This window comes from Mobula hypostoma, chromosome 24, assembly GCF_963921235.1.
Source record: "Mobula hypostoma chromosome 24, sMobHyp1.1, whole genome shotgun sequence".
Lineage (NCBI taxonomy): Eukaryota > Metazoa > Chordata > Chondrichthyes > Myliobatiformes > Myliobatidae > Mobula > Mobula hypostoma.
The window spans coordinates 1,057,353-1,073,691 of NC_086120.1; the positions used below are offsets into that span (position 1 = coordinate 1,057,353).

At 45.5% G+C, this 16,339-nt stretch overlaps 1 protein-coding gene across 1 annotated transcript in view; it reads left to right on the forward strand.

Moving 5' to 3' along the window:
* The window catches only part of LOC134337238 (very low-density lipoprotein receptor-like), a 90,570-nt gene that overhangs the window by 34,480 nt on the left and 39,751 nt on the right, over positions 1-16,339 (forward strand). Inside the window, exons 6-7 of the mRNA XM_063032084.1 lie at positions 3,369-3,487; positions 10,737-10,876. Of these exons, the coding sequence (XP_062888154.1) occupies positions 3,369-3,487; positions 10,737-10,876 (259 nt within the window). The remainder of the gene's footprint in view (positions 1-3,368; positions 3,488-10,736; positions 10,877-16,339) is intronic.

A 16,339-nucleotide genomic window follows, 5' to 3' on the forward strand; every position in this document is an offset into this window, starting at 1 on the left:
GCACTCACCACTCTCTGCATTTTTAAAAAAAAAACTTACCCCTGACTCCTTGCATTGAAATATACGCAGCTGAAAACACTAGTCCCACCATGCTCTGCTGGTGATTCTTGATGTTGTATGTAGGCCTAACAACATCTTTCTCCACAACCAGACCATTAGCTATGCTTACACTCTGGTTCCCATCCTGTTCCGACTCTAGTTTAAACCACTACCCCTCCCAATGCAGCATGAGCTAACTTTCCTGCTTGGATATTACAGTACTCACCTGCAGTTCAGATGCAAGCTGTCCTTTCTGTCCCACCTTCCTTGGAAAAGAGCCCAGTGATCTAAATCTGTTGCCTAAATTCCTTAGCCACGTTTTAAACTCTATGATCTTCCTGTTTCTGGCCTCGCTAGCATGTAGCATGGTTGGCAATGCTGAGAGCAGAATCCTGGAGGTCCTGTTCTTGATCTTAGCACCAACTCCCTGAATTCACTTTGGAGGACCTCATCATATTTCCTACCCATGTCATTGGTGTCGATGTGGACCATGACTTTTGGTTGCTCACCCTCCCATTTAAGAATGCTGACGATTTAATCAGAGTGATCCCTGACCCTGGCACCTCAGAGGCAACATACCATCTGGGTTTTCTGTTCCCCTATCACTACAGCTCACCTCGTGTCTCCAAACTCAGGGCCAGAAACCTGACTGTTGTGGCTTTTCTCTACTTGGCCGTCCTCCCCAACAGTATCCAAGATGGCATACTCTTGTTGAAGGGAATGACTGCATGACAGGCCACGGGGTACTCAGCACTGGCTGCCTATCCCTTTCCCCACTCCTAGCAGTCATGCAGTTACCTGTGTGTCCTGTCTATCAACCCTTCAACCTCCCATATAATGTAGAGTTCATCCAGTTCCAGCTCTAACGTCTTAACACGGTCTGTTCAAAGCTGCAGATGTTGTCGTCAGGGACACTGGACGTCTCCCTATTTTTCCGCGTTTGGCAAGAGGAGCATTCCACTATCCTGCCTGGCATCCCCACTGCTCTAAATATGCAATAAGAAAGAAAGAATAAATAATGAAAAGAAATCTGCCTACGCCTCTCCTTGCTGAAGCCTTGAGGAGCCAAAGCTTCAATTCCACAGTCACACAGTGGCTGCTCCACTTAAACCTAACTTCTTTTTACAGCCCTTGCCAAGTGCCTTATTTTGCACAGTCCAATGTCTTCAGGAACTGTGATGCACAATATGTGCCAAATGCCTCCACTCACTTCTTTAAAATACATAAACCAATGTCTCCTTGGGAACTGTAGCATGCAAAGTGTGTCGACTGCCTCAGCTTGGTTTTTTTTAAACGTGCTTTCCCTCTATGTATCTGCTCGCTTCTTTTAAGCTCTCTCTCACTCTACTCAATCCAGTGTCTCCTCTGTGTATTGTGTATCTTTGGAATGTGAAAGGCAACTGGAACAGGAGGAAACCCACACAGTAACAGAGGAGAATGTGCAAACTGCTTACCGAGGGCAGCCCTCGCACTGGAAAATGATGGCACTTACCGCTGTGCTACCATGCTACCGGATGTTAAGGTCCATCGTTTTCATTTAAGGGATGAGCTGCCAGAGGAAATGGTTGAGGAAGGTCCTGGGGCAGGGATAGGGGGATATGGGTCAAATGGAGCTAATCTAGTTTGGCATGGACCAGTTAGGCTGAAGATCCTGTTTCTGTTCTCCCTCTCTCTATAACGAGAAAATAGTTTGAATTGAAGATACTGCCATAGAACTCCAAAGAGAAGAAAATGGTTAGTAGTTTTATGTTGGAGTGAAGGTGAGGGTTGTATGCAATTAAGGGAATATGTCTGTCAGGGGTAGACCAGGGTTGCTGTGGGGGTAAGGTGTTAACAGAGTAGTTAGAGGGTAAGAAAAATGTGATGTGCTCAAACTAGTAGGTCAGGATGAGAAAACACGGAGCCAGTATCACAGATGCTACAGCAAAATGGTCTGTTCTGGCATACAGAGAGAAAGCCACTTAATGGAATTTGGAGGACTCCATGCCGTGTCTGGAGGCTGAATGTTGCACAGACAAGGTACTGTTTTGAGTTTTGATATAACAGGATGCCACAGGCAGACGGGTTAGAGCAAGTGTTTCACACAGTTGTATAGTACAGAAGCAGGCCCTTTGGCCCACCACTTCCATGCTGTCTTGTTTGACCATTTACACTAATTCAATTTGTCTGGAATATTCTCTGCATTTCTAGTTACCACTTCGCAGGAAGGATGTGATTGCACCAGAGAAAATGCAGAGGAGGTTCACTAAGATGGAACATTTTACTATCCATGGAGCAGAGGTGGTGGGTGGGGCGGGGGTGCACAATCTGATAAAGATGTACAAAATTATGAGGGCCATAGGGTAGATAGTAAACCCATGGGAGAGAATATATGTTTAAGGTGAGGTGTAAGGTACTTAGGGGAGATCGGAGGAATTTTTTCTTTTGCCTTGAGTCTGGAAAACATTGCCTAAGGAAGTGGTGGAGGCTGGTACTCAAAGTACGTAAGAACGGTGTCATGTCGCAGTTAGCGCAATGTTAATAGAGCTTGGGGTGTTCCAGAGTTTGGAGTTCAATTCCATCCCCGTTCTGTTGGGAATCTACTTCCTCCCCGTGGGATGTGCTCCAGTCTCCTCCCACAGTCGAAAGATGTGTTGGGTAGTTTAACTGGTCATTGTAAATTGTCCTATGATTCGATAGGAGTTAATCATGTTTGTTGGGGGTGTTGGGGGTTTTGGGGCTATGTGGCTTGAAGGACTGGATATTCTGTGCTATATCTCTAAATGAACAAGCACCTGGACAGCATTTGAATGGATAAGGCATAGTATATTATGGACCTGGTACTGGTAAATGGGATTGGTATAGTTAAGACTCGATGGTCAACATGAGCATGATGGGCCAAAGGGCTGTTTCTCTGCAGTATGACTGAGAATGAGGATCACAGAATATGTAGATGGTTCCTGTTAAAGTCCATTTATATTTTGTTAGTGTTGCTGGAGATCAGGTATAAAGCAATGTCTCCATCCACTGACTGGCCCTGGCTGGAAAAATCTATGCTCAGACCTCTAACAAAGTTTTACTTCAGCTACACAATGCAGCATCTAGATGTTAAAAGGCCCCCTTTGATATTTCCAATTTCCAAATTATCTCCTCCTTTCTGTAGAATGAGGAAGTAAGGTCTTTTGGTTAGTTCATCGTTTTCCTTTTGAAGAATTGCAGGTTAGTGATGTGATATCAGCTTTACATAATGCAGACTGTACTTCAGCCTCTTAATTATTTTAATTTGAATCTCAAACTGATTTGATTGACGGCTATTGTTTTTTTAAATTTTGTGCTTCTCTGAATTACAGTGTCTTGTACTGGGCCGATGTGGGAAAACCAGCAAAAATTGAAAGGGCTGGAATGGATGGATCTGGCCGAAGCACTCTGGTCAGGATTGGGATTGAGAAACCTACAGGGCTTTCACTGGGTGAGAGTAAATGCCAACCTATACTTGGTTAGGGTCTGTTGTTGCAGAGTAAGGGTGGACCTTTCAATAGAAAAACTTGTCCTTATTTCTACCCTCATGGGTTCACAAAATCATCGCCCATCTTGCCAGGCCAACCATCAGATATCTTTCTGCACTGATCCTATCTCCCACCACTTGTCCCACATATTTGTATGTCACAATCAAGTGCTTATCTTGCCACTTAATTGTGTTGAGAGTATCTGCCTCCACCACCTTGACAAGTAGTGTTTCTAATTCTAACTACCCTTTAGCTGGGGAAAAAATATCCTCCTTCACATCCCCTTTATACTTTTAAGTCTTTGCCCTCATAATTTTGTGTACAGCAATCAGATCTCAACTCCGCATTCTCTGCTGCAAGAAAACAAATCCAATCTCTCCTCATAACTGAAACGGTTCATCCCAGGTAATACCGGGGAATCTCCTCTACAGGGCAATGACTTTAGCCAATAGAGTGTTGACAAGTACTACACACATTTCACCAGCTACAACGTACAAAGACCTCCCTTCTCTGACATTCAGTGCCTAAGCTAATGAAAGCAAGTATCCCATATGTCACCTTCAGTCTATCTGCCAGCCCTGATACCATTAGCGATCCTTGGACTTGTTCATCAAGGTGAATATTTCCTAGGGCCCGGCCACTTGTCGTATATGTCCTAGTATTGGTCACCCTGTAATACATCATCTCACACTTGTTAGGATTAAATTTCATCTGCCATTACTCTATCCATCTTGACAACTGTTGTTCCATAATCTCTGCTTCCCCTCCTCACAACTAACAACAACACTAATTTGTGTCTCGTGTGAACTTACTGATTATTACCTCCTATTTTCATATTCAAATTGTTGAAGTATACAACATGTAGTAAATGTCCAGCACTGATATTTGTGACCATAGATTTCCAGTCACAAAAAATAATCCTTCTACATCAGTCATAATTAATAACAAGCCAATTTTGGATCCTTCGTATGTGTGTCCATTTTTTAAAATCCCTCTGCTAAAGGATTTGGGTCTTAGCCCATTTCTTCATCTAGTTTCTCCTCAACTATTCCTCTGATCCACTGAAAAGAACTGTGTTGGTGGTGCTTCCTGCACCCATGCGGAGCTCTTCGCCTTCATCAACTTTGCCACCAAGCACAACTTCCCCTCCCTTCCCCCCCACTTTCTGCTTTTCACAATGATTACTCCCTTGCCCATTCATCCTTCCCCACTGATCTCCCACCTTGCAAGCCGAGCAAGTGTTATACCTGCCCTTACACTACCATTCAGGACCTCAAATGGTCCTTCCAGGTGAGGCAATACTTCACCTGTGAGTCTGTTGGGGTCATGTATTGTGTCCGGTGCTCCCAGTGTGGGCTTCTGTATATCAGCAGTCCCCAACCACTGGGCCGTAGACTGGTACCAGGCCGCAAAGTATGCGCTACCGGGCAGCGAGGAAACGATATGATTTGGCGATATGAGTCAGCTGCACCTTTCCTCATTCCCTGTCACGTGCTGTTGAGCTTGAACGCACGAGAGGTCATTATGCATGCATCATCCATGTCAGCGCGGGAAGATCAACTCGAGCTTGCAAATGATGGCGGGCTGAGAAGTATGTTTGACATAACATCTCTGCCATCATTCTGGATCAAAGTCGAGGCTAAATATCCTGAGATAGACACGAAAGCACTGAAAAAGTTGCTTCCATTTCCAACATCATATCTGCGAAGCAGGGTTTTCTGCGATTAATGCAACGAAAACTAAACTGCGGAATAGACTGGACATAAGGAACCCCCTTTGAGTATCGCTGTCTCCCATCACCCCTCAATGGTGATGTTGCAGGAAAACAAGTATTCAGCCCAGGGCTCCCACTGATTCAGCAATATTGGTGTGTTGCAATGATTTTATATGTTCATACGAGGAAAATATGCGCTGTGTGTTTAATATCCAAACGTTACTTAAAATGTTATGCTATTAACTTCCAAGTGACTTACATAACCATATAACAATTACAGCACGGAAACAGGCCATCTCTGCCCTTCTAGTCCGTGCCAAATGCTACTGTCACCTAGTCCCACCGACCTGCACTCAGCCCATAACCCTCCATTCCTTTCTTGTCCATATACCTATCCAATTTTTCTTTAAATGATAATATCGAACCTGCTTCTGCCTCTTCTACTGGAGGTTCGTTCAACACTTACTTCAAGCTCCCCTGTCCTCCCCGATAATTGACTTATTCATGCGAGGAAAATATGCGCTGTGTGTTTAATATTAAATTGGATAGATAAACCCTTTTAGAAACGAAATTGAGTGTATTAGCCACTTATCACCTATATTCCAGTCGTGATTAACACCCCCCCCGAACAGAATCACCAGAAACGATTTGTAGAAAAAAAATTGGCACGTACAGGCATGCGCAAGTCACGCATGCGCACTGGTGCCCGCACAAGGCTTCATGGTCATTGTAGTCTTTCTCAGGGTAAACACAACGTATTTAACTGCTACTGTTGTCCATTGGCAACCCCACCACCAACGCCCCCCGGGTTGGCTGGTCCGCAAGAATATTGTTAATAATAAACCGGTCCGCGCAGTGCAAAATAAAGGTTGGGGACCCCTGCCGTATATCATAGAACATAGAAAATCTATAGCACATTACAGACCCTTCAGCCCACAATGTTGTGCAAACCACGTAACCTGCTGTACAAATAGGTTATCATATACTGTGTCCGGTGCTCCTGGTGTGGCCTCCTGTATATCAGTGAGACCTGACATAGATTAGGAGACCATTTCGCCGAACATCTACACTCCGTCCGCCAAAGAAGTGGGATCTCCCAGTGGCCACCCATTTTAATTCCACTTTCCATTCCCATTCCGATATCAATCCATGGCGGCCTCCTCTACTGTCGCAATGAGGCCACTCAGGTTGGAGGAACAACACCTTATATTCCGTCTGGGTAGCCTGATGGCATGAACATCAATTTATCGAACTTATGGTAGTGCACCCTCTCCTCTGTCTTCCCCCCCCCCCACTATTCCCGTCCCCTTTTCCCTCTCTCACCTTATCTACTTGTCTGCCCACCATTGCCTCCCTCCGAGGGGTGTTGATGCTAATTTTATTTTAACACTTAATGAGCATGTACAGAATTAGCCCTGTTAGAAAACATCTTCCTTTCACCTTTTCAGTTGGACTCTGGTACCTAAATTGAATATTTCTAGAAACATTATCTTAGAATTTGCATGGAAGTTTTGACACCTGTTGTCAACTTCAAAATGTCCATGAGGATATGTAATTCTCAAAATTGTGGGCATTTATTTACTTGTCTACTATGACATTCTCGGTTTTGCCTTCTGCAGAACAAGGGGCCTTGAAACGCTGCACTTGATTGGACGTGGCACAGGTTTGGCTTCAGTGGTTTCTACACTCTTTCCTGTTTAATCTCATTTTTCCTATAACAGGGTAATTGAAAGTATACACAGCTCTCTAGGTGGCAATTCACTAATGACATTTACAACTGCAAGATAATTTCCCAACTCTTACATTTAATGTCCTGACTAAAGGTGAAAGTTCTAAATGTCTTTTCACCATTCTGTCTACCTGTGACACAACTTTAAAGGAACACTTGTACTCCTAAGTCCTTCTGTTTCATTGCACAAGTTCTACGCTCTGTCCACCAGAACAAGTGGGATCTTCCAGTGGCCACCCATTTTAACTCCACTTCCCATTCCCATTTCTATTCTGATGTGTCCATCAATGGCCTCCACTATTGTCTGGATAAGGCCACACTTAGGTTGGAGGTACAACACCTTATATTCCGTATAGATGGCCTCCAACCTGATGGCATGAACATCGATTTCTCAAACTTCCAGTAATGCCTCCACCACCCCACCCCCCTTCACCATTTCCCATCCTCTTGTCCCTCTCTCATGTTGTCTCCTTGTCCATCCATCGCCTCCCTGGTGCTTCTACTCCCTTTTTTCTTTCTTCCATGGCCTTCTGTCTCTTTCACCAGTCAACCTCCGAGTTCTTTGCTTCATCCCTCCCCCTCCAAGTTTCACCTACCACCTGGTGTTTCTCTCTCCCCTCCCCCCCCCCTTTCAAATCTACTCCTCAGCTATTTTTCTCCAGCCCACCTGAAGAGTTTTGGCCTGAAACGTCGACTGTGCTTTTTCCCATAGTTGCTGCCTGGCCTGCTGAGTTCCTCCAGTATTTTGTGTGTATTGCTTGGATTTCCAGCATCTTCAGATTTTCTCTTGTTTGTGACAAGTTCTGCGCTGATTTGACTTTCCAAAATATATCACCTCTCAGTTACCTGTATTGAAAAACCATTGCTGTTCCCCAGTCCAGTACCTTAACTGATCAAGATTCTGCTGTCATCTATAATAACCTGCTTAACTATTAACAACACTTAACTTCGTGTCATCTGCAAACTCACTGATGAAGCATCGTACATTCACTCCAATCATTTATATAAATGAGGGGGAGGGATGAAGTAGGTACAGAGGAGATGTCGGGGTAAGTTGTTTACGCAGGGAGTGGTGAGTGCGTGGAATGGGCTGCCGGTGGAGGTGGATATGATAGGGTCTTTTAAGGGACTCTTGGAAAGGTAAATGGAGCTTAGAAAAATAGAGGGCTATGGGTAACCCTAGGTAATTTCTAAAGTAAGGACATGTTTGGCACAGCATTGTGGGCTGAAGGCCCTGTATTGTGCTGTAGGTTTTCTATGTTTCTAAGTAACAAGGGTTTTGTCACGTACCCCGTGACGGGAATAAAGAACCAGCAGAGATGGAAAACACTTTCGAGTCCACTATTGCTATAAACTAATAATATTAGTAACTACGCAATACAGTAAAATAAATGTAGATAAATCTAACAGGTTAGCAATGATATATATATGTATGTATCTCTCTCTCTCTCTCACACACACACACACACACACACACACACACACACACACACACACATATATATATGTAAATCAATGTGTGGAAACATATGTATGAAAAACCGTGCTTCTTTAAGTCTCGGGGTAAAAAGATAGTCTTATGATGATGAGTAAAGTTCAGTTCAGTTCGTGGTATTGAGTTGAGTAGTGATGGAGAGAGAGAGAGCGCGAGAGATTTGAGTCTTCAGATGAGCTGACGCCGTAGATCTTCCCGTTGTCCTTCGAAATCCTTTACAAGTCACGGACTGACTTTAACAAAGGGGACCGGTTTTCTGTGGTGGAGCTATCCCCCAGGCAAGGGTGGACAGATGGACAACTCCCCACCAGTCAACCCCTTTTCCTTCCTTCCACGGCAAGAGCGATGGATCGATCCTCCTAAACCCACCTTTCCTGCGGGCACAACAATGCTCATTCAGTGTACGGAACATGTATCTCCAACTCCAGCAGAAATTCAAAAGTTAACCAGTTCTTTCTCGTGCCTTAAAGTGACAGTCCAACCAGTTAGTCTTCCTCTCTTTCTCTCTTTTACAAGCAAGCTATTGGTGGTAAATAACTCTCTGTCTCTTTTCAAAAGAACGGTTCATAGTGGTAAATGAGTACAGTTCATAGGGGTAATTCAGGCTCCCCTCACAGTTTCAACACTGATCCTTTGGACTCGCCACTAGTCACCAGCTTCCATTCTGAGAAAATGTTTCCAACTACCACCCTCTGCTTTCTATCTCTGAGCCAATTTTGAATCTACCTAACTAGTTCTCCTTGGATTTCATGGGATCTAACATTTTAGACCAGCTTATCATGGGGGTCCTCATTGAAGGCCTTGCTAAAATCCAAATAGGTAATCTCCTGCCCTACCTTTTGATTGCTTTTTCTAAAGATTCCAACTGATTAGCCAATTTAAGGTACTCAGGAACTTCACCAGTAGCTAATGATAAAGCAATTATCTTCAGAGGCGACTCCACAACTTCCTCTCCAGCCTACCACAAAATCTGAGTGGAGGATTGTGAGCCTCCACTCAAGTCACTGGATAAAGCAGTTGCCAGTGAGAGCAAGCCTAGTAATCAGGGTAGCCAGGGCCACGGTAAAGGCAGGGAAGGATTGCCCAGTTAACCTGCATTTATTTCTGTGCTTGAGTTTTAGCAGGTAAGGCACATAAATTCAGCATGGGTTGGCTATTGACTGGCCTCCCTGTCAAAAATTTTCTATAGACATCCTTGACTCTGGCATTTGGAAGGCAACATGCCATCCAGTAGTTTCTCCTCAGGCACAGAATCTCCTTCTGGCAGCCTCATTGTCAAATCTCCTATAACTGTTGCCCTGTCTGACTGCACCCATTCCCTCTGAACATTAAGAGTTGGTCGCAGTGCAAGACAACTGACTACTGATGCTCACTCTTGAAAGAACGATCCCCTCAAAGGTATCTATTTGTCTATCTGAAGCATGTAACTTGAGTGCGAAACACATCAGTAAAAGTCTCATCTGTGATGCTCTCAACCTCCTGAATGGTCCTTGGTATACCCAACTACAGCTTCAGTTCCTTGACCCGGTCTTCCATTGCTGACAAAATCATCTAGTTTACTGCTGCTTGCTTATTCCATACACCCTTAATTCTTCAATGGAAATGTTCATTGTTCTCTTGGGACTCCCTGGTTCAAGTGAAGCCTTAAATGTAAGATCCAGTGGTTTTAAACTGGACAAAGCTACGTATAGGCACAGTAGCATGGTGGTTAGCGTAATGCTATTACAGTGCCAGTGACCTGGGTTCACTTCCACCACTGTCTGCAAGGAGTTTGCACGTTCTCCCCGTGACCATGTGGGTTCCTCTGGGTGCTCCAGTTTCTTCCATGTTCCAAAGACGTACAAATTAGTAGGTTAATTGGTCACATGGGTATGGTTGGGCAGAAGGGCCTGTTACCCTGCTGTAGCTCAAAATAAAACAAAAGTAAAACTATGCAAGTGTAATCTGTGTAATGAAAGGTCTTGGGGAGGCTGCAGATGCTGCTTGGATAACTGTCCTAAACCATAAGATATAAGAAATCATTTGAAGAGAGGCACTTGGACTGAATGTGCCTGTTCACTGTGGTGATCCCTCTGGATGAAGAGTACTAAAGTCAGCCATTCCAAATTATCGTTAGTGGCCTCATCTTAAACAGTCTTGTTCAGCGCCACACTCACCATCTGTGCCATTATCGTGTCCAGGCCTTTGGAGAACTTTAGCTGCCTGGAGTTAGCATGAAGTGAAAGAAGTGAAAAGTCTTGATTTAATCCAGTTTATTGTATTCTTCATTTTCAGACTTTATAAAGAATCGTCTGTACTGGGTGGATGCTGGACTGCATGAAGTATTTTACTCAGAACTGAATGGGTATCATCAAAGAAGTGTTCTTCATTCCAAAAAGTACCTGACAAATCCATTTGGGCTGGCAGTGTTTGAGGTAAAAACATAGTTTATGCTGCCAGGTTAATTCACTTGTGCCTAATGGTCAGCTTTGAGTTGTGCGAATTATTTAGTATCAGGTCACTCCTGATTAGAGTTTCACACTAATATTTTAGCAGCAGTTTCTTGGTTTTGTCAGTGACCATCAACACCTGGAGCTAGTTTAGTTTCCTTTGCTGTGCCAGAAGGCGTTGGGTTGAATTTTTTTGTGTGAATTTGAATCTTCTTTGTTTTTACCAATGCAGCACTTAGCCATGGAGCAGCACAGCACAGAAACAGATCCTATGGCCCATCTAGTTCACGCCGAATTGGTATTTTGTCTAGTCCCATTGACCTGGACATGGACCATATCCCTCCATGCACAGTAAGGTATTCCAGTAAGATGGTGGCGCGTTCAGATGCAGTGGGCTCTCTGGGGCTAATCAGAAGTGGATTTGTCTTTTTGAAACACTTTTTTTACGATAGCAAGACAATGCTGGACATTAAGAACTTCAGGTACAGCAGGGCTACCCCATCAGTGAGCTGCTTGTTGGCAGAGGAGTTGAAAGAGCTGGACTGTGTTACTGCCTGCTACAGAAAAGCATCGGAGCTGGTGTGTGAAGGCATTGTACAGTCTAACAGCGAATGGTGTTTTGGAAATTTCTCTGGTGATCGCAAGACCCTATTGGACATTGGTAATGTAAAGTCCTGCCTCTGTTGCTCTTGTTTATCTGCGAAACAGGTGGTGGGGGAGCTGCGTGGCCTCAGTTGTAACAAGGACTAGGCCTCAAGCCATGGGCTTGCCTGTTGCAATAGTCCAGGAGAGGAGACACCACAGGCGGTGTAGCGTGGTATCCATGTTGGATTGGAGGTTGTCCTCTCCAGTGTTCACTTGGTGGAAGACAAGCTGGATTGCGTGCATGCATATGTTCATCTGCGGGCACTTGAGAACTGCTTGGTCTTGCCCATAACTCCTATGTCCTGTCAATTTACAGGATGTCACTCGATGACTTGGGCTATGTATGCTGTTTTGTTTGGCTGTATTCATGTATGATTGATGATTAAGCTTGAACTTGATACCCCTCCCGTCCATGTACTTTCCCAGACTTCTGCAATGTTGCAGTAGCCTGTTCCACACTGTCACCACACTCTGAATGAAGAAGTTTCCTTCAGGTTCACTTTTATCCTTAATATATGACTTCTAGTTCTAATCCCATCCAACCTCAGTGGAAAAATCCTGCTTGCATTAACCTCCATCTATACCCCACATAATTCTCTCCTCATTCTTCTACGCTCTAAGGAATAAAATCCTAACCTATTCAATGTTTTCCTATAACTCAGGCCCTTAAGTTCTGACAAATTTTCCTCTGTTCTCTTTCAATGAGGTAGGAGATCAGAACTGCAGACAATGTTCCAAATTTGGCTTCACCAATGTCTTCTACAAATTCAAAATAGCATCCCAACTCCTGTACTCAGTACTTGCATTTGTGAACATCAATGTGCTAAAAGTTCTCATTACGACCCTATCATCCATTACACCACTTTTGACCTGATTCTGATTCTGAGTTATGGATCTGTATTCCCAGATCCCAGTCTCTTGCCACCCAACTCCTCAGTGCCTTATTGTTCACTGTGCTTTGTCACACCATGGGTTTGTCTTCCCAAAGTGCAACACCTCATTAAATTCCATCAGCCTTTTTCAATCCATTTTTTTCTGGCTGGTCGGGATCCACTGCAAGCTTTGATAGCCTTTCTTGCTGTCCACTATGCCCTCAATTTTGATGTCATCCACAAATTTATTGATCCAGTTTACGATATTATCATCCATGTCATTGATATAGATGACAAACAACAACACACCCTGCACTGATTCCTGAAGCACACTACTAATCACTGGCCTCCAGTCAGAGAGGCAACCATCTACTACCACTCTCTGGCTTCTCCTGCAAAGCGACTGTATCTTCTTGACCAGCCTACCATGAGGGACTTTGACAAAGGCCTTGTTAAAGTCCATGTAAGCAATGTTTAGTGCCTTTCCTTTATCACCCTTGGTAGGTTTCTTGAAGAACTACAAGATTGGATAGAAAGGATCTACCAAGCGCAAAGGCATATTGACTATCCCTAATCAGGCCTCGTCTATCCAGGTATTTGTATATCCTGCCCCTTAGAATACCTTCCAATAATTTACCCACGAGTTGCATTAGACTCCCTGACATACAATGTCCTGGTTTATTCTTAGAACCTTTCTTGAACATTGTAATAACATAGGTTATCCGCCATTCTTGTCAATGGGTACGTGGCCAAGTGGTTAAGGCGTTTGTCTAGTGATCTGAAGATCGAGCTCAGCTGTGGCAGCGTGTTTGTGTCCTTGAGCAAGGCACTTAACCACACATTGCTCTAGTGTCTGTGTGAGGAGTGGTGCCCCACACGGACTTCCAATCTGCGCCTTGTAAGGCATGAAAATGCCCGACACAGGCCTCCCATGGTCTGAGTCGGTGTTCCCTCCCCTCCCTCCCCCTTGTCAATCAGCCTCCAAAATGATCATCCCACTCCAGTTCCAGCTCGCTAATATGGTTTCTAAGGAACTGTAGCTGTTTGCACTTCTTGCAAGTGTAGTTGTCAGGGATACTAAAATTCTCCCTGTCTTCCCGTATCCCACAAGAGGAGCACTTCACTGCCTTGCCTGGCATTCCTACGGCTCTAAATGTGTAATAATAAGAATGAAGGAATCTTACCTTAGTGCCCATCTTTTCTCGCTGAAGGCTCTTGAGCCAAAGCCTTAAGCTTCTCACTATCCCACTCACATAATAATAATGGCTCTGTCTGTCTAAGTAGACAGTGGATGCGCCTGGTTTAGGACTCAGTTGGGTGTGGAACGGCGTCAGCTGTGGCTGAATAAGCCGATTCTTGAGCGGCAGTCCTTGGCGCAGCTGCTGCACACGAAGGCTGATGACTGCGGCTGGGTTGTCACTGCCACAGCTTCCCTTCTCTCTCTTCTATCCGACCACAGTCAAGTTCGTTTTTCCTCTGCATTGGTAATGCCTGTACATACAGCCTGTCGCCAGGTACAGCGATTTGCAGCTGTCTCTTCCCAAGTGTCCACCCTGATATCAGCAGACTTCAGGTCACGTTTACAAATGTCCCCGTAACGCAGCAGTGGGCGCCCGATGGGCTGGGATCCTGCAGCGAGTTCTCCGTATAGGATGTCCTTGGGGATGCGGCCATCCTGCATGCGGCGGACGTGGCCAAGCCAGCGCATTCGTTGCTGTGTGAGAAGGACATACATGCTTGGCATGCTGGCCTGGTCCAGGACGTCCTTGTTTGGCACATGGTCTTTCCAGGAAATGCCCAGGATCCGACGCAAGCACTGTAGGTGAAAGCTGTTGAGGCGGTGCTCTTGGCGTGCGTAGGTTGTCCAACTCTCACTGCCCTAGAGAAGAGTACTCAGTACGCAGGCTCTGTACACTGCAATCTTGGTGGCTGTGGCGAGCTTGTTGTTTTTCCACACTCTCTTTGACAGCTTGGCCATAACAGCGGCAGCTTCCCCTATTCGCCTGTTGAGCTCTGGATCGAGAGACAGATGGGTGGAGACTAGGTAGGTGAATTCATCTACTGCTTGCAGGGTGTAGTCGCCGATGCTGGGGGCTTCGCTGGCGTCCTGGCCCATGATCTCTGTCTTCTTCAGACTGATGGTGAGGCCAAACTCTTGGTAAACATGTGCCAGGGAACTGACTAGCCTTTGGAGACCAGACTGTGTGTGTGACGTCAGGACAGCATCATCAGCGAAGAGTATCTCCCGGATCAGGACCTGACGCACTTTGGTCTTTGCTCTGAGGTGCGCAAGGTTGAAGAGCATGCCGTCGGACCTAGTGTGTAGGTACACTCCGTCATCAGATGTCCTGAAAGCGTACAACAGTACAAGGGAGAAGAAGATCCCGAAGAGCATCGGGGCAAGGACGCAACCCTGCTTCACTCCACTTTTGATGGGGAAGGGCCCTGAGGATGATCCATCGAATTGTACTGTCCCCTGCACGCCGTCATGGAAAGAGGCGATGAGATTCAGCAGCTTTGAAGGGCATCTGATCTTCTACAGGAGTGCGAAGAGGCCTCTTCTGCTAACCAGGTCGAAAGCCTTGGTCAGATCGATAAAGGCAACGTACAAAGGCTGTCTCTGTTCCTTTAGCTGCCTGAGTGAGAAGATCATGTTGATGGTGGATCTCTCTGCTCTGAAGCCACAGTGGGACTCAGGGTAGACGCTTCTGCCAGTGTCTGCAGTTGCTTCAGAACCACTCGGGCAAATGCCTTGCCAACGGTGTTGAGCAGGAATATAGAAACATAGAAAATAGGTGCAGGAGTAGGCCATTCGGCCCTTCGAGCCTGCACCGCCATTTATTATGATCATGGCTGATCATCCAACTCAGAACCCCGCCCCAGCCTTCCCTCCATACCCCCTGACCCCTGCAGCCACAAGGGCCATATCTAACTCCCTCTTAAACATAGCCAATGAACTGGCCTCAACAGTTTCCTGTGGAAGAGAATTCCACAGATTCACCACTCTCTGTGTGAAGAAGTTTTTCCTAATCTCGGTCCTAAAAGGCTTCCCCTCTATCCTCAAACTGTGACCCCTCGTTCTGGACTTCCCCAACATCGGGAACAATCTTCCTGCATCAAGCCTGTCCAATCCCTTTAGGATCTTATACGTTTCAATCAGATCCCCCCTCAATCTTCTAAATTCCAACGAGTACAAGCCCAGTTCATCCAGTCTTTCTTCATATGAAAGTCCTGCCATCCCAATATGCCTCTGTAACTGTTATAGTCTTTGTGGTCTCCCTTATTCTTGAACAATGTGATGATGTTTGCGTCTCGCATGTCTTGGGGAACTGATTCCTCCTCCCAGCACTGGCAGAGCAGTTCGTGAAGGTGGCTTAGGAGCACTGGTTTCCTGCATTGGATCACTTCTGCAGGGATGCCATCTTTGCCTAGTGCCCTGCCGTGAGCAAGTGACACATAATGGTCACTCCCATAATGGCTGCTCCACCTATGCCCAACTTCGTTTTATTGGCCCTTGCCAAGTGCCTAATTACAAAACAATTTCAAGCCTGTCGAATGTACCGACTGGCCCCATTCACTTTTAAAATCTTCCACTCGTTTGTCCCAAGCAAAGATTTGCCCAATCTCAGGCTCACTGAATCTCCCGATCTAGCTTGTGACTTTGCTGAAATTGCAGATTCTGCAGTGTTGAGCCAGGATGGCAGACATTTGACCCAGGCAGTCAGCGTTGAGTGCCAACTGCTCACTTCCCCACGTTTTTGTGTAGGAGGGAGCATCTGTATATAGGGAATGTCGCAGATAGCACCTGACCCTCTGTGCACTGATCCCTCCTCCTGCTTGCCTGCTCCGGAATGGAATGGTGGTGATAGAGTAGCAAGTCTGCTGAAGGAGGGATCTGTGTTGCAGAGTCCAGTCAGTAACCATCCAAGGG